At 34.3% G+C, this 27481-nt stretch overlaps 1 protein-coding gene across 2 annotated transcripts in view; it reads right to left on the bottom strand.

The window, feature by feature from the left end:
* The window catches only part of TRAPPC10 (trafficking protein particle complex 10), a 49436-nt gene that overhangs the window by 11652 nt on the left and 10303 nt on the right, over positions 1 to 27481 (bottom strand). For both annotated transcript variants that reach the window (XM_039368286.1, XM_039368278.1), the window contains exons 2-15: positions 20850 to 20931; positions 19833 to 19968; positions 19271 to 19467; positions 18138 to 18333; positions 17258 to 17369; positions 16819 to 17066; positions 14061 to 14207; positions 11577 to 11691; positions 8704 to 8780; positions 7167 to 7258; positions 6187 to 6327; positions 4381 to 4493; positions 3065 to 3579; positions 1549 to 1690 (exon numbers count right to left, since the gene is read on the bottom strand). In XM_039368286.1, the coding sequence (XP_039224220.1) occupies positions 1549 to 1690; positions 3065 to 3579; positions 4381 to 4493; positions 6187 to 6327; positions 7167 to 7258; positions 8704 to 8780; positions 11577 to 11691; positions 14061 to 14207; positions 16819 to 17066; positions 17258 to 17369; positions 18138 to 18333; positions 19271 to 19467; positions 19833 to 19968; positions 20850 to 20931 (2313 nt within the window). The remainder of the gene's footprint in view (positions 1 to 1548; positions 1691 to 3064; positions 3580 to 4380; positions 4494 to 6186; positions 6328 to 7166; positions 7259 to 8703; positions 8781 to 11576; positions 11692 to 14060; positions 14208 to 16818; positions 17067 to 17257; positions 17370 to 18137; positions 18334 to 19270; positions 19468 to 19832; positions 19969 to 20849; positions 20932 to 27481) is intronic.

Raw genomic sequence — 27481 nt, forward strand, 5'->3', positions numbered from 1 at the left:
TAGGTGTCTAGAACCAGACACAGTATTCCTAAATGGAGTCTAACTAATACCCTATGCAGTGGGATTATGACCTCCTTTTTCTTGCTAGTGATTGCTCTAATGACGCATCCTAGAATTTTGCTTGCCTTCACAGCTGCCTGGCCACTGTTTGCTCACTTTGCAGTCCCCTGCTATGAGCACACCTAAATTCTTCTCTTCTGTTGTTCTACCAATATTGTACCCTGCCAGAGAATTTTTTTTCCTCCAAGTGCATGCTCTTACCATTAGAAACAATAAACTGCAGCTTCCACATTTTTGACCACTTTCCAGCCAAATCATTTTCCATGTTACAAATACCCCCAGGAATATCAACTCTATTACACATATGGGTATTAATTCAGCATTCACAAAACAATAAAATGCTGTTCTCAAATATACTGTTTTCTATCACCTAATCCTATCACACGAGTGTTTCACCTTCATTTAATTATCTATGAAAGATCTCAAGCAAACAGCTTTACAACCAGGGTTTATTTGAAGAACCTCTTCTTTTAGAATTAGATAAAGAAGGAGCTGTACTTTCATCCACTAGAAACAGCTTAAACCTTCACAGTAAACACAGGGAATGAAAGCAGTGGCAGGAACTCATTCTATTATGTTCCATATTTTTAGGATATTCTCATATATTGTAACAGATACAAATTTTCAAAAATATTTAGGGCAATTACATGGCAGTGAAGTTCATTTACCAGTTCCTCTAGACTCATCAATCTATGATATTTACTTTTGACTTTAAAGCAACAATAATAAAACAGTAAGGAAAAGTTTGTAAACTCTTTAGAATTATCTGCAATAATGCAGTACTGTGACTTCTAATAAGATCTGTGATTTAAACTGCTATTAATGGAGCGTTCACAAATATAAAGAATTCACAAACTTTTTCTCAACACTGAAGCTGCTTAAATGTTGTAATCATTAGTAACCATCAATAACTATTTTCAGGATTTAAATGTGTATAACAGATAACTAGTAACATTTTAAAGTATATGTAAGCTATCACTTAGGAACAATCCAACTACATTTGGTCCATATATATATATATATATATATATATATATATATTTTCTGAAGTTTTCGCAGGTGTTTGTATGTAGGTCTTTGGTTATTCGGGTTTTCTCCCACGTCAAATTGGAAATGTCTTGGCGACGTTTCGACGAAGTCTCATTCGTCATCTGTCTCATTCGTCATCTTCAGGCTGGTGTTTTTGGCTTCGTGCTTCTAGGAGCAATTCGTGCTCCTAGAAGCACGAAGCCGAAAACACCAGCCTGAAGATGACGAATGAGACTTCGTCGAAACGTCGCCAAGACACTTCCAATTTGACGTGAGAGAAAACCCGAATAACCAAAGACCTACATACATACATACATACATACATACATACATATATGATTAATGGAAGATAGCAACACAGAACTTAGTTCTCACAAGTTAGTTTACAGCTTTTCTGTTTGAGAAATAATTTTAAAACTACAAGAAATAATAAAGTGCAACTTCTAATTATTTACTTACCAGTACATGGTTCCACTTTTAGCTGTGGCTCCTGAGAATAGACATCATACTGCACAATTGGATAAATATGAAGTAGGGCAAATTGCATTTTGCCCACTGAGATGCATAACTGCCTGAGTGTATATGTTCCAGGTTCTTTGCCCTATGAGAACATTTGAAGTATTTATATATTAAAATGTCTCAATGTTTAACTGAAGGCTATTTATACAAAGCAAGAGATTTATATCTCCCGATAGCATATAGCACCAGGCTGGGGAGGGGGGAAAGAGGGGATGGTTTTGTGGGAGGGGTAAGCGTGAGCAATTGGGCTGTGAGCCCCCTCAATGCTCTTGTGAGGGGAGCTCCGAGCGACCACAACGCTTGCAGGAGTGCAGCCCCAAGGACCTGCAATGCTTGCATGAGTGGGGCTGTGTGTGCATGAACACACGTACCAGCCAGCCACTCACACGGCCCGGTTGAAAATAGGCCATGAATCAGTAGTGGGCTATGGTCCACAGGTTAGGGACTCCTGGCATATAAGGTCAGCATATAATTACACAAACAGAATGCATTTTCATCCTCAAAGGGATATCCATTTAACCACTGGTATATTCCATATTTTTATGAACAGAGCAAAAGAACCTAATACAGCTTCATATGCACTTTTATATTAAATAATGTGAACTCACATTAATTTAAAGAGAAGTAATATCTAATTTCTGCTTCCATCCATAAATACTGAGTTCAACTAAATGTGTTCTGCTGTATGTAGTAAGAAAAGCACATATAGGCCAGCTAGTCACATACATGGACTCCATAGTGCAGCTCTATTTTACACAAATTCATTTATAAGAATGGATAAAATAAAATTAATCTACTGTTCCATATTACTAAAATATGCATGCATAAAGAATTCAGGGCATTAGGAATTGTGCTATTTCATGTACATACATGTTTAAATTGATAACTGATAATTACATTTTCACCTATGACCATTTATTATTTGATGGCCTTTATACCAGGCCCTCAATATCATGAGAATTTTCAGATTTAAGAATGGGGTGTTTTTTTGTTTCATATTCATTGATTTCAAACTGAGTTTTGGGTTTGCTTTGCTTTTTTTGTTTTTTTCTCTTTTTGTTTGTATTTATTTCTTATATTGGTCAATGTTTTTATGTATACAATACAGCAGTGTTTCCCAAACTTGACAATTTTAAGGCATGTGGACTTCAACTCCCAGAATTCAACTCAGCATTGCTGGCTGTGGAATTCTGGGAGTTGAAGTCCACATGCCTTAAAATTGTCAAGTTTGGGAAACACTGCAATACAGTGATATTTAAAAGCTTGTGAACCCCTTGGAACTTTCAATGTTTCTGCATAAATATGAGCTAAAATACTATCTATATGCAAGTTCTAAAATGAGATAAAAAGAATCTAATTAAACAAGTGAGTCAAAAACATTATATTTGTTCATTAATTTACTGAGGAAAATAATCCAAAACTATATATTTCTGTCTGGCAAAAGTATAAAACATACCTGGGTTCTGAAAGTTATTTTATTGATCCCTGGTTCCAGTATTAAATTGCTACATTTTAATACGTGGGCCCCATCCTCCAGAGTCAGCCCTGTAGGTATTTCCAGTGAAGAGCTGCTCTCCTGCCTTCGTAACAACATATGCACATTTTTGCAGATAATCCCTGTTGTGTTCAAAGAATTGTCCGAGGGGCTTCTCTCATACATTTCATACAACTCCAGCCCTGGTAAGCCACTTCTTGAAAGACAGACACCTACAATTTCATTTGGAAAGTTGATAATACCATTGGAAATCTTGTGTTTTGTAAGCCATTCAGCTGTCTTCCGGTAGCTATTTTTTTCAATGCTGAAATGGACATTAATAGCAATATGATCCACGTTCACTGAGATGGGCATCAGATTTACCAGCGTCAGTTCAATAGAGAGTGTTCCACCCACATGAACCACAGCATTAGGAGGATCAAAATGTAGATTCTTCAACTGTGCGAAGGAATGCATGGAAAGCATAACTTTCTGCCCTGGGAATAAAATATAAATGGGATTTATGGTACACTATGCTGGCAGGATCAGTTCTACTGAAAACAACATTTCTATTTATCTAGTTATAATAACCTTAAGGTAAAAAAAATTCCTGGTGTAGTCATTTAAATATATTAAAATCAATAAATATACATTACCTCAGTGATCCTCAAACCAAAAAAATTTAATCAAAGCCTTGCAGTTTGGAACAAAACATTAAGTACACCTAAAATATTTTTAACCTTACATTTTGCTGAATCAAACACTTAGATAAATAGTAGCTTTAAGTTAACTAAATTAAAATAAGGGGATGAATATTTAGAAAAGTTAATATCTTATGCAAATTATACTCTGCTTTCTTTCTCTTGCTGTATGCAAACTATTTTGCCATTTACCATTTTATTCTAGTATGTTCTAGTTATAGGGAAGTATAAAACTTTTGAGTCAAACCTATTTGAAAATATATTCACTCATTTTTCTGGCTTCTGTGGTTTCAACAGATATTACTCATGTACTTCAACTGTATTTTTTCTGCTGTAAAGACTAGAAACATGTTGCTCTAAAAACATTCCATCTAAAATTGAATTGTCATTTTTTATAAATGTGATATAATTGATGGATTTACATAGAATTTAAAACTAAACTGCCCTGAAATTACATGTTATCAAACAAAATAAAAGGCAGGCACAATCAAGAATCTTAAGAAAATTAAGCCATTATCTTGACATTCACTGAATGAAGTTGATAGCTTTAAAAGTAGTTTGCTTGAAGTTTGACAATAAAATTCTCTCAGATCTTACCTTCTGTTTCTGAGGGTTGTTTGGCAAAATCTAGTATTTCTTGGCAAAAATGTTTCCGCTCTTCTTCAGTTAAGTTATTATCACCAGCTAAAAGACTGCTTGTCTGAAGGTAGCTGGCACAAGATAAGGAAGGATGGGAAAAGAATGTATATACAAGTCTTGATTTAAAAAATCAGTTAATTCTTTTATCTTCCATTCATCAAAAATACTAAAAAGATAATAATGCAATAATTTTAGTAGTGCAGTAGTGATTTTGCACTGAAATAGTGCAAAAACCTTTTTTCTCTATATTCTCTATATATTCTTGATGCTTTATTTAAAACTGTGATTCAAATATAAACATGTGAAAATATGTATTTAAAGCAATTAAATGGGAGAAAGAGAAAGAGATAATACATACACATACATACATACATACATACATACATACACACAGATGTAGTCCTCAATTTACCACAGTTCATTTGGTAACCATTCAAAGTTACAGCACTGAAAAAAGTGAAATGACCATTTTTCACACAACCATTGGCGCAGCCCCATGGTCATGTGTTCAATATTCAAACATTGGCAACTGACTCGTATTTATGAGGCTGTAGTGTCCCAGAATCATTTTGTAACCTTCTGGCCAGAAAGAGAGATTTACCTAACAATGTAACTAATTTAACAACTGCAGTGATTCCCCTAACAACTGTGGCAAGAAAAGTTGTAAAATGGGGCAAAATTCGCTTAACAAATGTCTCATTTAGCAAGAGAAATTATGGGCTCAGTTGTGGTTGTAAATCAAGGACTATCTGTGTGCATGTGTGTGTGAAAATGAATCTATAGAAAAAAATATCAATTTTTGAAATAATCCCCTTCTTCTAGCATATTACATTTGATATGAAAATCTTTAAAAACTATAAAAAATTATTATATATACCTATTTTCTGAAACATTAAATATATAACTAAAGGAACATGATACATAATACCTAGCTAGAAAATGATTTTTTCTTAGCTTCATTTAGAATGGATGTATCTACTATAATTGTTAGGGAAATCAGGATATAGCAGGCTTCCATGACCTTAGTATTGCACGTTACACTTGACTTAACTATAAATGCATAAATAAAAGAAGACATATGTCTGTGGCTCCACAAACCCTGGAGTTCATTTCAGGGATTCAATGGCAAGGATAGGGTTTAGCTACAACTTTTAAGCAACTGGAGAGGAGACTAGAAATAGAGGCAGCAATAAATCTTTTCAACAATTTGTAGTCAAAACTAGTAACTTTCAGAGTGGCTTAAAAATCTGATTCCTCAATTGTAATCTCCCATTTGTAAATCAACATTTGTTTTCAATTTGTGCATTCATTTAAAACATGTCCTAATACTTCAATAAATAGTCCAATTCAAATAGACTCAGGAGGAGTTTATTCAAACTCATGAGTGTGCTATATATTTACATTTTTGAACCTGTCTGCCCTCAGAAGCTAAGCAAAGTCAGGCTTGTTTAATATTTGCATGAGAAACCATCAATGCCTCCCAGGAGAAGATAACTAGATGGGAAGTCAAGTCTATGGCAAACTGCTTTTATGCTGCTACCAAAGGAACTGCATTGATGTAACTCACATAGTTACCAAGAGTCAAGTTTGATTAAAGGGTATCTATCTTTAATTTCATAGCAACATGAGCTCACCCAGCCTTTTGGAAGTTAATAATCCTGCTCCTCTCAGATGTGTTTCAGGGTCTATTGCCCATCCTTACTTAATAAAATAAATCCAAGCATACATAATCAGCAATTTTCCATTTCTTTTTTAAAAGGATACTTTTCAGTTTGTCCAAGATGCTTCTGGCATTCTGCTAGTTGCTTCCGTGTATGGGTAATAAGCAATGTCCATCCTTCAGCAAGATAAGTTTTTAGTGCACTTTGAAGATAAACCTCAGCTTTTTGAGGACTCTTCTTTTTCCTTAGGAACAAAAAATCACCAAGAGGAAAGGAAGAGAGGAAAAGACATTAAATGCATTCATATATAGCTTTTGTATGTTAACCCTTTTCTTTAGCTACTACCTATTACAGCTATCAACTAACAGATAGGTGGCAAATTCTTCATTTAGTATAGTAAATTCACTACTAAATATGTAAAGCCAGTTAGAATATAACTGAACAATATTTTCAAATTTATGGTAGGCTATGTACTACTAGACAAAAAAAGAATGACTATTAAATTCTTCCCTACACATTTCTTCACATGCAAATAAAACATTTAAAGTTTCAAAATCACAAAAGTATTCTCATCCCCTATCCTAGATCTAAGGTAATTTTCTTTGTATTGTACAGAGAAGCCATTAACTTAACTATTGATCAGTGTATTTTATCAGCAAGAACTTTATAAAAAGTGCACACCTTAATATACTTTAGGACTTCTTTTGCCCATTATAATAACCAATAAAATATTTAACTGACAAATACACTGCTGGTTCAACAATCAGAACAGCATAGTTTGGCAGTAATTAAGTATTTTCCCCCAATAAAGAATATGTGCTATTTCATTCTGCTACAAAAGCAGAATAAAACATAGTTTGGAAAATGTTATCTTTTAATATTTAATAAGGCTGCACCATCCTGTAATCAATGGGATATTTAGCCTCTGCCAATATATGGGCAGGGAACCTGGAAGTTACAGTTCTCCAGCTATTCAAAAGCACTACAGTGTGCTTTTACAGTTAAAGGTGAAATGCACATAGTAGTTAGAGATACCCTTTTCAGAATATTACGATATGCAACAATTCCAATAAGTTTATATACATGTAAAACTCTGCCAGATCCTTTCCAACAAGCTTTGCTGAGCGATTTCTTCCAATATTTTTGTACATTTCAATAGTAGCATGAGAAAGATCCTGTGGAAAAGAAACAAAAGGACTGAGGATACACTATACTGTTACGACTCATCCTTGTTTAACATCAGGTTTAATTTAGCTAAATTCAGGAACATAGAATTCCTAAACTAGGTCTAAGCAAACAGATCTCCAAGATTCTGTAAATTTAAAGTATTCAAGTCACCATTTAAATGTCTTGAAAAAGCTAGTTTGGTCCCGTGGTTGAGGCGCCAGGCTAGAGATTAGGAGCCTGTGGATTCTAGTTCCACCTTAGGCATGGGTGACTTTGGGCCAGTCACTCTCTCTCAGCACAAGACATAAGGCTCAGGTGACAAGCTAGTCAATCAATTCTTGTCAAAACCAATGGATCGATATTTGATTGATCTGAAAAGGGCAGATCCTGCACTTGCAGAAAAACACTAGAAAGAAAAAAGTAACTGGCTTAAAAATTAGAACGTTATGAAGTTAAAATCTATGCTGAATGTTGGTAACTGCTTACAGTTTAATCATTTTATGATCTGTTCTTGAAGATTTTCAGTCATCAAATTCCTTGGATCATTTCCCCCTCTATTTAAGCAGGGTATTTACTCTCCTCTAGTTATATACCATCTACTTCTACACTAGGACACAATCCTTTTGAGTACAATATCATGCCAATCATCTAATCCTGGAAATTTAAACTTACTCAAAATAAATATAATCAGAGTCAGCAAGTACCTCTGTCTCAACTATTGATCCTGCTCATCTTGCAACTGCTTGATGGGACACATTTTCTCTTGATGGAAAAGACCAAGCCAAATAAAAGTTATGTAATTCTACCTTCTATGTATCTTACCACATTCACTGTGTGATTCTTTCATCTTTTTACTTTAAACCTATCTGAAGAAACATTTGTTCTTAGTATCCTTTACTAGGCTCAGCTCATTCTGAGTTTTTTTTTCTTTCCTGACATCTTCTCCACTGTTCTGTAGGGAACAGTATTCACTTCATGTAAACAAATCAGAGCTACAAATCTTAGAATTCCTAAAGAAAAATTACTACTTGCATTTGATCTATTCTTATTTACTTTTCCATGGATCGTGAAAAAGAGCATTTATGCCATGAGCTTTTTAATGACAGAGCACTTTTATTTATTCAGCTTTCTAAGTGTTACCAAGAGCATATTGAAAAGAAACAGTTGACTACAAAATTAAATTAGTTTCAATTCCAGAATTCACATACACATATAATATTTGGGGATGGGTGGACATTTTGATTGATGTTGTTAGCTGAGATGTTTCATTTTGGATGTCCAAATTTTTACACTCTATAGTCATTTTACTAAAAGTGATTGAGCTGCTAACAATTATGCTACTTTTCAAACGAGATTTTAATTCATATCTAAAAATACTATTGTAAATACTAGTTATCTAGTTAACCATCCTCAACATATTTTATAAATGCATAAATACATAAACCATACTTACCAAATAATGCTTTTCAAAAGCTTCTACAGATGATAAAGCTTCTTTGAGTTTCTTATAAGGAGACTGTGCTGTATTGGCTTCAGAAACAAAACAGAATATAATAGAAAACATAAGATTCAAAAGTATCATCCACAGCTTTGCACTAAGTCTTCTGCTAAGGATTTCAATTTTAATTCTCACTATTGATGGATGGAGGAAACTCAGATGTAATTATAATGCTACAGCCTCCATTAAAGGGGAATGTTCTACAAGCATCTCTGCAACAAAAATCCATGCTACGTTTGCAAAGATAGAAATCTGCCACCAGCTATTACAGGTAGAAAGTTAAAAATGGTTTTTACATTTATATCAGATTTGGCTTTCAGTTCCTTTCTTGGATCAAAGAAGCACTGCTATGTGGACTATAAGCACCTATGTTCCTCAATTTCCCCTCCTTTGTAAGCCCCTCCCTCTTGGGACAATACATTTGTGACAGTACAATTGCCTATAAAACATTTTTGACATTTCAAATGCTGGGGATGGGCTGGGGGAGAAAGAGCAAGTAGATTGGAATTATAAAGCACAAATGACTTGACAGAGAGAAAAACTGGCCAGGAGAAAAGAAACAATCACCTGCTGATTGGGGGGGGGGAAACATCTGTGGGGATGTTAGCTTGACAGGCTAAAGCAGCAAAGCCAAACCATGCCAAGCTTTTTTAAAAAGGGAGGAGGATCAGCTGAGAAACTGGGATAGAGGAGTTGTGTTTCCTTCCCAAATGTCTATGGAGATTCTCAATCATCCAGGTCATGGTTGTCCCAAAGATGCTTTTCAAAAGGCAACTGGACTTTCTTGGGTTTTTTTTCCTGAAAACCTTCCACTTCTCATCCAGGAAGCTTCTTGATTGAACTGAAAAAGGTTCTTGGATGAGAAGTGAAATGTTTTCAATGAAAAAAAAAGAAAGTTCCAGTTGCCTTTTGAAAAGCACCTTTAGGCTCCCCTCGCCAGTTGCCTTGTGGAGGCAAAAGATTTTCCAGTCCAGAAGACAAAAGGCATCTCCTGCCCTCATATACTACCTAGGCTTTGGAGGAGAAGGGAAAAAAATGAGAGGAAAAAAATGGAAGAAGCCCAGCAAGACAAAAGGATCAAAAAATAAAAAGTCCTGTAGATAGAAACCAAACATGAATGAAGGTGGATATACGTGTCCCAGGATAATGATGCAGGACCCAATCTGGGTCAGTCACCGGGCCAAAGGTTTTGCTTTCTGAGCTTTCTGAGGAGCACCAAACTCATTGGTAGCCTCACACTGCAATGAACATGGACACACAACTACTAAGGTTGTTGGACAAGCAGGCACTAAAACAACCAGGGAAGTGATTAAAGCCTGGGAAACAGGCCCCTCATTATTCAACAGGAGTGCTGATTTACCACCAGCCTATCAAGTACTTAGAACAGTGTTTCTCAACCTTGACAATTTTAAGGCATGTGGACTTCAACTCCCAGAATTCCATAGCCAGCATTGCTGGCTGTGGAATTCTGGGAGTTGAAGTCCACATGCCTTAAAATTGTCAAGGTTGAGAAACACTGACTTAGAAGGTGAGGGCTGGCAGCACAAGCAAAGGACAGCCAACAATTTAAAAGCCAATGATCAACTCACCCCAATCACATCTAAAAAGCTACATACAACAGGCACCATATAAATACCACACACAGAACAGCATACACTCTGCTAGAGAGAAGTTCCTTGAAGATAGGCTCCAGCACAAGTCTGAAAGCTCAGAAAACAAAACCTGTGGTCATGGCAACAGACCCAGATTGGGTCCTGCAAAAACCAAACAATAAGATATTTGCCTATAAACCAAACAGATATTCCCTTTTGTAAAATAGTGTTTTTATTTTATAGAATAAAACTCTCTCTGGGGTACTGAAGGGAGAGTAAATAAAAATTTCTAGTTTCCAGTGCTTATTGTATCTTTGTTGAGTATGAGATCAATCCAATCAATGGTATTCTAAAAGAACCAATGACAGCAAGAAATTTCCCTCAGTTCAGGCATTAAAACATAAAGCACTAGGTCAGTGGTGGCGAATCTATGGAAGGGTGCCAGAGGCGGCACTCAGAGCCCTCTCTGAGTCCTAGGCCTTCAGCTGAGTTTTATAAAACCTTTTTGCTTTAGGCTTCCACCGTCGTGTGCAAAAAAAAAAAAAAGGTTCAATCAATCAGTCAATTTTAACTGATTTCAAGATCTTGCAAAGTTTGAATTGATTGATTGAACTTTTTAGTCCCACCCAGTCTGCCGTTACCACCGCAGCCATGCCCACCCAATGGGCCACACCCCACCCAGCACCCGACGATGCATAAGTGAGTTTTGGGTTGCAGTTTGGGCACTCGGTCTCTAAAAGGTTCGCCATCACTGCACTAGGTCAAGGGGGGGGGGAATCTATTATTTTCTGCCCTGGCTATTAAGATCTGATTACTGTGGATGATCTATGTAGTTATTTACCTCCTTAAACTGGTAGAATTCTGCCCTTTCTAGAAGTGGAGATGCTTTGAATCCCCGCCCCTTGGAATAGGAATCCTGATCCTTGCCTTTTGTCTCCAACCAACAAAGGTAATAATAATAATAATAATAATAATAATAATAATAATAACAACAACAATAACAACAACAACAACGATGGAAGGGACCTTGGAGGTCATCTAGTCCAACCCCCAACTACCTTCCTTTATCTTAAGAGGATACTCTTCAGTTTCTCAAGTTTATTTTAATCAGAATAAAAATATGTTAAAAAGAAATAATCACTAGTGTGTATCCAAACAAATGCACAACTATTGATTCTAAATATTAATTATTACTTGAAAAGCATCAACCTGTTTCATAAGCAGATACGTTGATACCTGTTTCAGGACGCTCAGCTCCAAGTCCTGCCAAAAGATCAACTGTTCTGTTAAGATCTTCTGAATTGGGACCATTTTCTTTCACAAGTCCACATAAGTACCCCAAAGATTTCAACTGTAAGAAAATTATAAACATGAAGTATCTTCATTTTATGGTAATAATGTATATTTTTAAAACTTAGAAGTTTTTGTTAAAATTTAGAAGACGGTTACTGACAAGTTTCAATAAACGCTAACAACATTTAAATCTGCCTCTTAATATTTTAACATAGTTAACTGTCTGAAATTTACTGAAATGTGCAAAGCTTTATTTTGCAAATTTGAAAAACAAATTTTTTTTTTCAAAAGAATAAATATGAGCAACTTGCAAGAGTGATATTTTTAAGAATTAGGAAATTATTTTAAGATCAATTAGATTTAACACACATAGACCTCTTAACAAATCCTTTTTTCAAAACCTCATCATACTGACTGAAGTGATGTTTTATATGGGTAAATATGATATAAAAGCAAAATTAATTTTATAACGTTCCAATAATAAATACTTTTTGGAAAAAAACATTAGTTTTGGAACCAAAAATAATTTTTTGGGCCTTAAATAACGAAGATGCATTAAAAATCTTGAGTGTGAGAGAGATTAAATCTATATAAGTAAATAGAATTAAGAGAAAAGTTCAGAGTTTGAGATGAGCAGCTATAGAAATTGAATAAATAATTAAATTTCTTTGTAAAATTTTAATACAAAATTATTCAAACCAAGTTCCATAAAAGTTTCAGAAACAACAGTCAGCTTTTCAATAGTAAGGTTCTTTCATGTTTAATAGCTTTCCAAATTAGGGTGTTTTACAAACAAGTTTTTATGCCATGGCACAGCACAATCATATTTCCATTACTTTACAGTCAAACATCTCTCATGTACAAAAGATGAAAGATACAGATATTCTAATTAAAGATACAGATATGCTTATTAATAAGATGCAGAAGCCCAACACTATATTATATTTTTTTTCTATATCCAAAATCAGTGTGCAGGACAAGACCCTTAATATGGTCTGTGAAGGATGAATATAGCAAAACATAATGAGGCCATCTATTGGAAGTGCAGTAATGACTGAAGCTAAAGTTCCTTAAGATGCAGTGGGTTTTTTTTGGCTTTCCTATGAAACACAGAAGGCACCAAAGAAATTGGACACAACTCCTATGCTGCTAGAATTAGATAAAATGGGTCTTAATTTTTGTATTTTACAAAACTATTTGTGAGTGAAGCCAGACATGCTGGGTTTTCAAAGTACATAGAAAAAAAATATACAAATGTATTATAATGTTCTCAAAGGATAAATGTATTATCTTGTAAAAGAAACCCAACTATTAAGATTGTTATAAGGCAAATTTATATTTGTTTGAGATTAACAGATTTCAGAGATTAAGAAGAGAATATTGTATATGCTAAGTATCTTCATCATAAACATTTCAGAGTTATTCAGGGAAACTAAAGAAAATTGAGCAGTGCTAAGTTGCTTTAGTTGGGCTACTAGAACCAGACTTTTTAAAAAGAATCTTTCTCTCGGGTCTTATATAACTCATTTGAATCATTAGGGTTCTCTCATTAGGTGTACATTTATTAACTGATGAATACGAATTCCTGATTAGCATCACAATTTTAAGTTCAAGAAGATGGTTTTTTTAAAAAAAATTCTATTATTAGAAATTCTGGCAGAGGACAAAAACTTGCAATTATAGCAAAGTGTATCACAAAACCATGACTCTCCCATTCAGCTGCTCTCCATAAAGAACAGCCTACATGCTCAAGAAGCTGCTTTACAGAGATATAGAAGACTGGATGTAGCAAGGGGACAGAATTGTGCTTGCCACATACCTTCCCCTGACGTCTGCACAAGAATATATCTGTGTGGAACCTTAAATCTAAATTCATATTCTCTATGCCATATTGTCAGAATGTATAATCTATACATATATATACTTGCATAGCTGCATAATTGGTTTCCATACACACTGGATTGTACATAAATATATAATTATGTAAACATAACTATGTAAACACAACACATGATGTATAGAATAGAATGCCATACTGATAGGGTAGCATGACTGAGATGATACTAATTCTCTCAGCATTTATAATCTAGTATATAATAATCATCTAGATAGAGTGTTTGTTTATGTGTGTGAGAGGGAGTTTTCATAGAGAAAATAAGTTGCCAACTGGACAGATGAAATTAGATACACTAACTTGAACCATAGCCATACAAATAAGAAAATAAGATATTCTGCCATTCAATATATTAGCGTATCACTGTATCAATAAAACTTTAATACTTCAAAGGTAAAATTATATATAGAGGAATATTTTTAATTAAAGATATCTTGATTTTAACAAAAATTATAGAATACTTTCTTATTCTAAATCTATTTTAAATGTGATTTTTTTTTTTTTTTTTTGGTCACAGTCCTACTTCTGCTCACCTTTTCAGTGGCATAACTCCATAATCCAACTGTATGGGAAACGTTAGAATCAATTTGAGACCGATCACAACAACCTTCTATTCTTTGTAAAACCTCAAGGCAGCTTAAGAAGACCCAACAATCCAAAGCCCCAGGGGGAACAGAGACCTTAAAATAAAATCAGTTAAGAGATCAATCAGTACGAAGTTTATTATTACAGAATATAACTTACAACAAAAAATTATTTTTGAAAGATTTTAATGTGTCTCATACAATACAAAACTAGCTGTGCAGAACAAAATACTGGTTGCTAAATGAAGAGGACAGAAATATAACGTTGCAATTAGTTTCTTTAAATTAAATATAAAGAATTATTCAATATATTTTTAAAAAAAAAATAAATAGAAGCAAGAAAGAATGTAAGTCCAAGTACCCAAAATGCCACCAAGAAGGCAGGAAGAAAAGGAAAAGGGATATAGGGGAAGACAGTCAGAGAAACTAAGAGAGAGAATAAGAGATTCATCCAAATCAGACAGCCATCAGATATTGACAGCTAAAAAGTAAACAAGTCTTATTTTCTAAGAGTATGCTAAAGTCCTACACAGACAAAAGCTGGCAAAATATGTGCCAAATATAACAGAAGAAAACAAAGAATTACTTATCAAAAATTATTTTAAATGGTTGCTCTTAAATGTAATATTTAGACCAAGAGCCTAATATCAATAAGATTATCGTTTTTAATCTCATGCTATGCTTCTACAGCCCCATACATTGCAAATTGGGTGTGTAAGATGGGGAGAGCAGCAGTCGTGGCGAGAGAACCTCTGGTTTTTCAGTAGTATACTACAGACCACACAAAAGTAGATAGGACTAAAATAAAAACTAATTTTGAATTTAAAACGTGTTAAATTAAAAGCGGTAATGTGAGTCTTCTACATGTCAACGCTTCCATTTTGTTATTTAACATGTAAAATGTAATCTTATGCCCCAGATTCTTACTCAAAGATTTACCTACAAACTTCTTTCCGAGATATCTTCATGTATTTTTACTAACCCAACTAAATATTCCAACTTCTGCAATTATGCCAGATAAATTTACAAGTCCCCCATTGTAAAAGGCGATACTCCTGCCTTTTGGGGCCTGTTGTGTGCTTTATTGTACTCTTCTTTTTTAAATTATTCTCTATTAATACAGTTCTTTTAAGTTACTACCCAGATAAATCAGACACCTTATATGTCATTCCCCCCCCCATCTGATTCCAATTCAGGCATTATTTATAAGGCAGTGAAAATTTGTTTCTGGGACCATGCTTTAAAATTTATCACTTTTTTCCAAATGGAGATAATCACAGTCAGAGTTAGAACTATAAGGCTAAAAAATCTATATGAGCAGAAATAACTTCCAACTTTATGAAGTTAATTGTAAAGAAAATGGAAACAATGTAACAATGCAGCACTTTTGAGCTTATTGTGAACTGAATCCATACTTTTCCTCTGGCCTTAAGAAATAAGCAAACTTCAGCATTACAGTCGCTTAATTACAGTTTCTAGCCACTACAGCCGCTAGACTGAACGATGCAGGACAGGCGGAATTCAGAAACTTCTAAAGTGGCACGGATTGCATATCCCGACCCTAGGCAAAGTTTTTAACTTCTAATGCAAGGGTTCTCAACCTTGGCAACTTTTAAGACTTGTGGACTTCAACTCCCAGAATTCCTCAGCCAGCTTCTAATGCAACAAAAGATATTTTTTTTAAAGTTTCTATATTTTCTGGCATCCATGAACTCCACCACATTCCTAACTACATTATCAGAAACATCACAGAAAGTCACAGAAGAAAAAAATGTATATTTATTTTTATACATTCATTCCACATTTTTTTCCCTGAGGTAAAATGACTTCATCTTATATTCATACCTAGGAAGTGATAAACACTATCTGACTTAGTTCACTTAAAATACAGGTCCTCCTCAAGTTACAACAGTTCATTTAGTGACCATTTGAAGTTGCAACAGCACTGAAAAAATGACTTCTGACCATTTTTCACACTTATGACTGTTGCAGCATCCCCATACATTCAGATGCTTGACAACTGACTCACATTTATGACAGTTACAGAAACCCAGGATCACGTGATCACCTTTTGCAACTTTCTGACAAGCAGTCAATGAGGAAACCAGATTCACTTAACAACCATGTTACTAATATAACAACTGCAGTGATTCGCTTAACAAATGTGGCAAGAAAAGTCGTAAAATGAGGCAAAATTTACTTAACAAATTTCTTGCTTAGCAACATAAATTTTGGGCTCAATTGTGGTCATAAGTTGAGGAGTACCTGCACTGCCGCAACTTATTTTTGTCAAACAAAGACTGAATAAGTTGTTTAAAAAGTCATTTGGTTGTTTATAAAACAATTATTATAGACTACTTAATGGGCAACATTGTTTTTCTCAGATAAAATTTAAGTTTACCAAGCTATTAATTTCCTGTCCAATCTCAAGTCATCAGCCAAATGTTGGTTCAAAGGTGAAAAGACAATTATTGCAGATAAAAATGAGCTATAAAACGATTTCACCTTTTTCGACTTAAATGATTCAATTATAATTTCTGTACAAAACTATAATCTCCTTCCTGGAACTTCTGAAACTAGTGATTAACATAAATCACTAAGTGCTAGCAATCCTATTTGAAATTGTACATCATCTCTATACCCTATCATAAATGAAACATGATAGAGACTTAAGCTTTACTTGTTGGATTGAATTACCCAGACTTACTTCAAGAAGCTTTAGCTCTTGCACACAGTTATGAAGAAGTTCTAGTGCTCGCTGAGATACTTCCCATGGCCTCTGAAGAAAGATTAGTAATGTGCATTGACGAGAAAAAAGGTAACTGCGCAGATCTAACAGAGTGGCTTCCTGGTTTTGAATCAGTTCTCTTTTTTCCATATCTATTGGTTTACGAAGAACCAACCCATTCCAGCTTCGCACTGGCTGACAAAAAAAAGTCAACCAATTTGCCCCATCTATGACAAGCAAATATACACAATAAGGAACAGAACATGTGAAAATATGTGAATATTTCCAAAATGTGGTTTGTTTGTTTTTACCAATAACAAGTTTAAACAATTCCCATGGTCTTTTAGAAAGATTTACTGAAATGTTGCAAAAGAAAAATAATCAAGCATATACAGAAATACACTTTTTAGCTACTTACCACCAGCACCAAAATTGACAACATATTGAGAAAATAGGGCATCCAGCTCATCATATTGCACCAGGGCATCTTCAAATTGCTGAAGCATTTCAAATACGAAAGCCAATTCTTCCTTTTAATACAAATAAAAAAACATTATACATACATACACACACATATATACACATAAGCTAGGATTATAACAGAAAAAAAAATCAAACAGCAACTTAAATTTTGCAGGAAAACCTTGCAAATGTTATTACTCTGCTGCAACAACATAATCAATTGTTTAAATACGAAGTCTATAAGCCAATGAAGGCGAACCACAGTGAAGTGCCCAAAAAACGCCCCCACCCCACCCACCCGCAGGGCCACCCACTGCCTCCACGGCCCACCACAGATCACCCAGGCATCCCAGCAGTGCCATGGTGGCCACGCCCTCCACCCACACTCTGCAGCATCATCTCTGCGTGGCGGGGCGCAAGGGCGGAGTCATCTTCGCTGTCCAGCTCCATGTCCTTGGCTATGCTGCTCTATGCGGGCCATGCCCGGGGGCAACTCTCCTCCGGGGGCCTCCTGGTGAGGAAGGGGCCGAGGGGAGGTGGGGCTGGGGCGACAGTGTGCGTGCCCACAGAGAGGGCTCTTAGTGCCCCCTCTGGCACACGTGCCATAGGTTCGTCACCACTGCTATAAGCTCTCTAATAAATAACTCAGTTTGACTTTGGTTTGGCTACTTATGCAATCAATGCTAAACCAGAGCTTTTGCTTGTAATTTTACCTTATAGTCGTTTTAAGAAAATATATTTTACCATAAAAAGGTTCTATTACATGAGTAGCAAAGCAAAGTGATGTAAAAATATTATTTTAAATAATTGTTTTTCCATATACTGTTTTACTTTACCTGGACCATAAAATAGTCACAAAAACTCCACCCTGGTTCTGTCCTCTTCTCTCTCAAAGTTCTCATGTCATCCTCAAATTTGCCTAGGTTTTTGGTAAAGGACATGAGAAGAAGTGTCCTAAGTTTTGTCAAGAAGGCATTCCAGGATTCCTGAGAGCGGGAAGTGTCTTTCAAAGGATCAGACAGAACTACACATCTGTAGTAAGATGAATAAATGAATATTTCAATCAAAATTACACAATCAAATGGAACAGTTTCTTTTTGCTTACCGGCACATGCCCCTGAGCCAATTTGGCACTTTTTCCAGAGAAGGGATCACCTTCCCATTTCTGCCCCATGTCTTTAACTTATGATTGCTACTGATGTTATCAAGGTTAAGAATTCTTTCTTCTTCAAGAAATGCACCACATCAGTCATATGTTGCTGACTTTCTCAGATAACTCTTCTGCACAGTTTTTTCACTAGAGGCTACTCCTACCCCAATTTTGTAAATGTAAACATTTATGATGCTTATCTTTATATCACAATAATAAACAAACATTTAATCATTCTATTTTTTGGCTGTTCTCATGATAATTTCCCAAGAAGTTAAATTCAAAGTTCAAGATTTTTTTAATCGCTCAATCAGTTATACAACATACAAGTTTAATAAATTGTTGTATACATTCACATCACCACACTACAAAATCTACATTCAAAACTCTTAATGTGTGTTACAAAGATACATGTGATTACTACAAAATCGTAGATAAATTAATCCAATAATATCACAATAACATAATGGAACAAAAGAAAATTAGAAAAATCAAACAATTACAATGATGTCTCTCTAGCAACATATTTGTTTATTTTTGATAATTATGATTTGTTATATAGTTACATTTTGCTTGTTTACATAATTAATAACTGCTTTTCAAAGATAAAACATTCCCGAAGCAGGAATTAATTAGCAATCTCCAGACTAATTTTTCACATGATAAAGGAGTTAAACTTTATCTCCTTTATAAATAACCCATGTTATTTTAGTCTGTTAATGGCTTAGATAGAAGCACTAAGAACATACTGCTTCAGTTTTCAGTGCATATTCAGCAATAATTACCCACAGATCTATGTTACAATATGAAAAATCTTACCTGTCACTCTGCTTATTACAGAAATCATTTCGTATTTTATCTACTATAGACGTTCGAGGAAGGATATTTGTTTTGTTTTTTTTCTTGGCATCACACTCAACCACAACAATCAACCAATCCATTGAACTGTGAACTTTCAGAACATTCTGCCACTTAGTGATGTCATCTTTTACAGTAGCTTTATATACTTCTGTATCCTAAGGGTATACGTGATGAATCACAAGATTACATTTGCTGGATAAATAAGCTTGAACTGCTTTTTTGATAATATCGGAGGAAAATTTTTCACAATTATCAAGCTGAATTAGAAAAAGGTCAATATCATTTTTACACAAAGAAAATCTTCTCGGGCCACAAATAGATTAAAATAAGAACAATTTGTTTTTAATTGCCTATCCCACATGTGTACTATGTGCATCTTTATAGATGCATGTTTCCATTGTCTCACAATTTAATGTTTTATTTTATAATATAAATACAGCAAGGTACAAAATCAAATATACAATATCTTCAGCCACCAAAATATGTAAGATTTATGCTTTGAACACACAAGATTACTTACACAACATTCTGTCCAATAAATATGGAGAAAAGGAAATGTCAGAAGAGCTTTGTTCCCTTCTTTAGGTAGTAGCTCTTCTTTAAATTGTACAAAATTAGATTCCAGATGGATCATCTTAGGGGCCCGTCCATATGACCTGAATAATATTTAGAACACTTACATTAGTTGATGGTACTGTCAGGTCCAAATAACCAGGAACAGGAGTTGAGTTCAAAGCACTAAGAGTTTATTCTTGCTACCTATCACAAGAATCTGAGCAACTAATGGTCCAAGCTAAATTGGTGCTAGATAAGGGGTCAACGGAATTCACAGGGGGCTGGGTCTCTTGTGGCTACACAATGACTTCAAACTCATTGTGCATATAATCTAGTCCTCCAGCTCAGCTTGCTCATATCCAACATGTATACTGAACAAAGCAACAAGAACAGACAGGATGCAGATAAATATGTATAGAAAAGGTAAGAAGGAAATGGTACTTAGTTTGGATATGCAGATGTAATAATTTATATAAAGTGTCATGCAAATTTATAAAATTTCATATAATTTTCTCTTATAAAAAACTAAAATTTATAGAAGTGTCTAGTGAAAGAAAAAAATGCTCTGCCGGTTATTTATGATTCTCAAATGTTTTTCCCAAAACATAGAAACATGCATTAAAATCTCCATGCCTTATCTCAATTAAACTTTGTCATTTAATTATTTTAACACATAACATTTTTGTACATGATATGCTTATGATATCCAAAGATTTACTGAACTAAATCCAGAATTCACTTCAGTTCTACTTATCTATTTTAAGCACAACAAAGAACTATCTTCTTGCCACATGCATTCATCCTTAGCTTTTGGTCTTATCTCAACTCATGTCAAGAGATTAAAGAACACTTAACTGTTATTTTATAATAAAAAATATTGCTTGCTGTTTTGACTGTATGTTTGAATAGATTTTATCTGTACAATAAATTGCTTTACACTGGTGGTATATAAATATATGAATGGTGAAAAAAAATGTATTACCGTCTCCATTCCATGGGCTCTTTTGGGAGCTGCTGAGAAAGTGTTGGATACAGAGAACTGAAAAGGCTCTGATCACCAGCACCTAAGAGACAAAAATATTAGAATCTGAACATTATTTTTGTTCAAATAAAGTATTTAAAATAAAGCTATATGTATTAGATATCTTGATAAACTGGCATAACCATTGGCCAATGTTTTCAAAGAAATACCAGTTGTTTTTGCATTTGTATTTCTCAATGAAGATATTAAACTTTTACAGATAAATGTGCAATCATATAGATCAGTGGTCCCCAACCTTTTTGGCTCCATGGACCAGCGCCAGCGGCAGGGACTGGGTGGTTTTGCGTGTGCAGCTTAATCCCACACATGCGCAAATGAAGCTTTGCGCACTTACCCATCGCTTGCATGGCCCAATGGGCCATGAACCGGTAGTGGTCCATGGCCCAGGGGTTGGGGACCCCTGATATAGAAAAGTCAGAAATAGCCTCTTTGCTGATATAAGTCCAAGAAAAAAAAAGACAAGCCCCAAGAACAAAAGAAGAAAGAAGAGAGAGTACTTCTAATACGAGCAGGAAATAATTTATTATATGTGAGCTCAATATGATTTCTGACCATTCTTTTATAAGGATGCTAGAAAACAAAACCATACAGACAGCTCGTAGATTTTATCCATGTAAAGAAATACATCTATATCTAAATTAATTAATAGAAGAATAACATTCAGGACAAAAAATTGTTTAAGATTACAAAAAAAGAAAAACAGAAGATAGGTAGTCCTTGAGTTGTATACATAAAAACTTTACAATTAAAAAAAAAAGCCGCACTGAACCCATTGGAAAGTGCCCAAACCTCTGTAGCAGCCAGTTTTTTTCCTTAATTTGAACCTGTAAACTATTGCACTTTCAACTCCATTGAACATTATATTTAAAGTTGTATAATTTGGATATTATGTCATTTATTTTCACCCAAACAATATTGCAGAAGTTAATGAAAAGGAGTCTCAAGTAGCATGAATTAAATTAAGAATAAAAATAATGAAATGAAATTAGGAATGAAACTAAAGTGGGGGAATTCTGTCAAAAATATTTTAGAGGCTTGTCAGAATAACCATAAAATGTCAGTAGAACTAAAAGCAAGCACTATGAATTTTAGTGTTCAAGAAAAGATTGATAAAATGGAAATAATAATCGCTGTAGGAATGTTAAAAAATGGAAGGACGGCAGGTATAGATGATATACTTGGAAAATGTTAAAAATGAATATGGTTAACTTATGCAATGGCTCTTCAAACTCATTAACGAATAAAGACTGCATCTCAGATAATTAGAAGATGGTTGCCACTGTTCCTTTATACAAAAGGAATGAATTAAAAAATACATGGAATTGAATTTGCTAACGGTATCTGAAATGTGTTTGGCAGAATTCTGATTGAAATAGCATAAGCTATGGCAATCTGGGAAGGGCTCAGTAGCTTTATGCAAAGCTGAGAGATTGCAGAGCAGAGTTTTCCTTTTCAACCTGTCAGTGAGAAATAATATTCACTGTAAGCTTGTTGATGTAGCACAAAGTATATGATAAAGTGAAAAGGCTTTCAATACAGAAAGTTGCATTGAAATGTAGAGCTGAGGTTTGGCTAGTGAATACAGACAGACATTAAACATAGATGGAATAACACAAGGAACTGTGATATCTCCTTGGATGTTTAATGAAATTAAGCATAAAAGAAAGCTTCTGTTAATAGCCAAGACACACATAAATTTGTAGGTCTTTTGTATGAAGATAATGATGTATCATGATTGAGAACTCAAATAAATGAATATTGGATTCAAAGATGCAATACAGATCTGTAAATTAACTTAAGACCAAGTAAAATTGAATTACTACAATTTAAATTTAAATAACTGGATGGAGAAATGTTAGTTTATTTAAAGTAAACAGAAAAAAACAAAGAAAAGGGGGAAAGGAAAGATCTCTCCACATCCAAAGTCTATTTATAAGGTCTTGAATTACATAGTTATATAGAGCTTTACACAAAATATTTAAAGATGGCCATGTTTCATTAAAATTGTCCATGCGCTATGTCAGTAAGCAATGTATTTATATATTGCAAATGAGATCTTCAATCCACTACATAAATTTGTTTTCAATGTTGAAGATGTTGGCAATAAGAATAATATGGAATTATTCTCACTGCAATTCTAGAAAACAATTTACTTTATACAACACAATGCAGTCCAGTAAATTAAAAATATTTTTGTTAAATAAGGTATAATTTAGGTTCTATTAATATTTTTGATACATATATTAAGTCTTTTAGGTTTAGACAAACTAAAAATCTCCTATTCACATTTTACTTCATTTCCTTCTAAGAAATTTTAAGACAAGCAAATGTTGGTACAAAGTAGGGATATTTATGTAGTTTCTTGTAGGAAATGTTTATCAAAAGCATAAAAATGGTTGTATATAAGAATGGGCTCCTTTTTTCATTTCATTACACAGAAGTGAGAATTGGATTTGAATGAGGAAATGTAAAAATGAATGCTGTAGGAATAAGTATTTAATGAGTGTCCTACGTAACTCTCAGAATACATAAATAGTGATTTCACACCCTAGCTTAGGGTGCCATAGCAGTAATAGATCAGCACCATAGGGAACAAAGAATTAATTGGCATCATGACTTATCAAATGACAGGATTATCACTTGAGAATTCTCTTTTCAATTAGCTAAACAAACAGAACTTCCTCAGTCGATATATATTTTGACTATGTAAGGTTTTTCATTACAGAAAAGAGTTGAGATAAAATGAAAAATCTGAATATAATTTATTCTAGTAGCCCATTATAAAATTTCTGGACCAGTGCTGTGATGTTTTTCCAACTGAGCTTTTATTTCCAAGTTATCTTTAAGTATTACAAAACAAATATATTTAATAACCTTGATTGGAAGAAATGGATGCTGAATAAGAGAACTGTTTATATTCAATGTCACTTAAGCAATTGTTTCCCATTACAGTACTATATAAGTAAAAAGTACAAAGCATATGCAACAAACACAATATTTTTTCAAATATTTTGATAAGGGCATAAACTTTCAATTTATTTCAGGCTTTGCACTTATCAAGAGCAAGGAACTGCCAACATACACTTAGCAATTCTCCAACTGCCTGAAAAGATATATACTTTATGCCTGGTCTGTGGCTTATCACAGCCTTGAAAACTCATTTTCTTATTAGAAAAAAATCAAGAGTCCTGGATGGTACTGTCCTTGCTCACCTAGCCTTGGAGGCCTAAAGCAAAATTCCATGTTTTTCAGATGGCAATTAATATGGATTAGTTTTATTTCCTGTTACTTGATGGATTTTTCATGGAACATATTTTACTGTTTGGGCTATTATTAAAATGTAATCCTAACACTGTCCTTAATGAAAGGCATCCTCAGAATTATATACGGAAATCTATAAATATTGATAAAATAACATAAAAATTAGAGATCGTGCAAAATATTCTCTTCTTTTTTTATTAATTTTTTTTAAAATTTTACAATAAAATTCCCTTCCCCAAACCCTCCCAACCCACCCCAATACCCTCCCCCCATCTTCCCAGAGCTGAATACAGGCTTAATTAAAACTTAAAAGAAAAAATTTAAACACCAATAAACCATAAACAAATTTGATTATAGTCATTAAACAAATTATAAAATACTTTAACACCAATATATATAGAAAACAGAAAGAGGGGAAAAAAAAGAAACAAGAAGAAAAAAAAGAAAAAAAAGAAAAAAAAGGTAATAATAATTATACTTCTAATTATACTTCTAAATAATATCTTAAACTTTAAATATAAATTGTTCAAAAACTAAATAATATTTTTTCAAAATATTCTCTTCTTTTCAGAGATAAAAAGAAAAAGATAAAAATAAAAAGATGAAAACATTACATAATGAGAAATGAATGGAACCATGGGTATGATCAAAGTTATTAGAATGGGTATCAGACAAGACCTGAGATTTGAGTACAATCTTGTTAATTGCTATTTTCCATGTGAATTAACACAACTCTGATCTTCCAAAAATATGGGGACAAAGATTTAGTGATCAGGGAGCTGTTTCCATGAACAAAGATGGACAACAGATAAACCAAACCTTTTTGGCCAGAAAAAACCCGCAGCTACTGATTTTTAACTAACATAAATAAATTGGGTGAAGCAAATTTACATCTCTTTCTATAAAATAAGTTGCATAATTCATTCTAATTGCAATATATTGACCAGAATAAAAGCAGCAGTTATATAGTCATGGGTTACTGAAGTTACAACAAGCCACTGAAAATAATTACTGAAAACTATCCTTCCTCTATCCTTACCACTTTCTACAGAGGGACGATCGAGAGCATCTTGTCATACAGCATCACAGTCTAGTTTAGAAGCATCACTGCTTCAGAGAGGAAGGCAGTGCAGAGAATGGTGAGGATGGCTGAAAAGAACATTGGCAATTCCCTCCCTTCCATCCAGGACATAGCACATAAGCGTTGCTTGAGCAGGGTCCACAAGATTCTCTGGGACGCTACACATCCTCTTGATGGATAGCGATTAATATTTATATGTTACTTATATGTAAGAGTATAGGTCTATACATATGTTGTATATAGTATGTTTTATATGTGTGTTATGTATGTGTACACTTTGAGAGCAAGCAACTAAGTTTCATTTTTAATGTGTGTCGTTGTGCCCAGAGGAAAAAATGACAATAAAGGTTATCTAATCTAATCTAATCTAATCTAATCTATTTATTTAGTTTAAATATTTATAAACTACTCAGAAAGGAACTTCTATAGCAGTGATGGCAAATCTTTTAGAGACCGAGTGCCCAAACTGCAACCCAAAACCCACTTATTTATCACAAAGTGCCAGGGCTGCATCTGCATTGTGGTGCCCTCGGGGGGGCGTGGCCCACTGGGTGGGTGTGGCTGCAGTGATCACAGCAGACTGGGTGAGCGTGGCATCCCTGGGGGGCCAACACCACTTGCTTGCTCACTTCCTGCCCTGTCGCTTCCAAACGCCACGTGCTCGCTACTCTGGCGAACTCTGCTGGGGCAACGGCATGCTTGTCCACAGAGAGGGCTCTGAGTGCCGCCTCTGGCACACGTGCCATAGGTTCGCCACCACTGTTTTATAGTAACAAATCATTTTAAAAAATCTTTTGAAATAGCAATATTTACCAGCTAAAACTAAATAATATTTAGATAGAAGATAATAATTTTGAAATAGTTCGCAAAGATCATCTTAGTTATAGGTAGCAGAAAAGACCACGAGCCTTTGATCCACCTAGGTTTGTTTTATTGAAATTTTTTTCCATTAAATATGTAAAAAAATTAATACTAAAAAGAAAAGCTCCAATATGTGGCATAATTTTTATTTCCATTAATGCAAATAGCCCTTATATGTACTGTATCTAAGTATGTATGTATGTATTTGATTGATTGATTGATTTTGTATGGTTGCCCATCTTAAAACAACCCTGGGTGGCTCACATGTAGGTAAGGGAAGGTGGAAGGGCAAAGAACAATTTGATATATCCTCCTTCAAAACGTAAGTTTGCTGATCAGCCAACCTCTTTAGACTTGAAAGATATGACCACGATCACTTATTCAGGGAAGAAAAGCAGAAATGTGTTTTTCTTTTTGGCTTAAGAAAATTTTTTCTTGATTATTACTGAGAAAGCTTTAAATACAATATTTATAAGCTACTTTATGCCCCTGAGAAGTTCTGACCATCGACTTCCTGACATTCTCCTGTTGACTGAGACAGATATGAACTGAAATACAAAACATCATTACAGGCAATCTGACCTGCAAAATTATATTTGCTACACAAACATATACACACACAATCTTAGTGTTTCAAAATGAAAGTTATAAACTCACAGCATAATTTTAACAGTATATCATCTACTACATAATACTCTGCGTAACATGCCCAAACCTGTCGGCTCTGACATTTAAATCACAACAGTCCCATTCACAAGATCATATGTCAGATATTGTACCATGCAATTCAAATACCAATACTAAAGCATGTAGATCATTGGAAGAGGAGCAAAACTAAATGCAACTGGGCTATTCTTTTGTTGTCCACAGTAAAAAGTTGTTTGGTCTAGTATTTAAGGTATCAGGCTATAAAGTGGGAAACTGGGAATACAAGTCCCACCTGAGCCATGAAAGTCGACTGGGTCATTTTGGTCCAGTCACTCTCTCTTAGCCCAAGTCACCTCATAGGATTGTTGTGGGGAAAATTGGAGGAGAAAGGGGTGTTAGATAAGTTCACTTCCTTGAGTTATTTATAAAAATAATAATGGTGGGATACTAAATAAATGAATGGATGAATGAAAGTAGAATTCACAGTAGCAAAAGCAGTAACTAGAACTCTCGGCTTGTATGTTAACCCTTTATGCATTGTGCCATTATCTATTTTAGGCTAACTTTGCCCCTAACATACATATATTGCATATTATGAAATTTGTATGACAAGGACAATTAAGAATGCTGCTCTGTAAATAATAGATATCTAACACCTGAAACATTGTCAAAGATGTATAAAGGTGTATCAAATACAGTATCTGTTAGAAAAGTAACTGTG

This window comes from Crotalus tigris, unplaced genomic scaffold, assembly GCF_016545835.1.
Source record: "Crotalus tigris isolate CLP2741 ecotype Arizona unplaced genomic scaffold, ASM1654583v1 scf7180000017601.7605149639:7615979, whole genome shotgun sequence".
In the NCBI taxonomy this organism is placed as follows: Eukaryota; Metazoa; Chordata; class Lepidosauria; order Squamata; family Viperidae; genus Crotalus; species Crotalus tigris.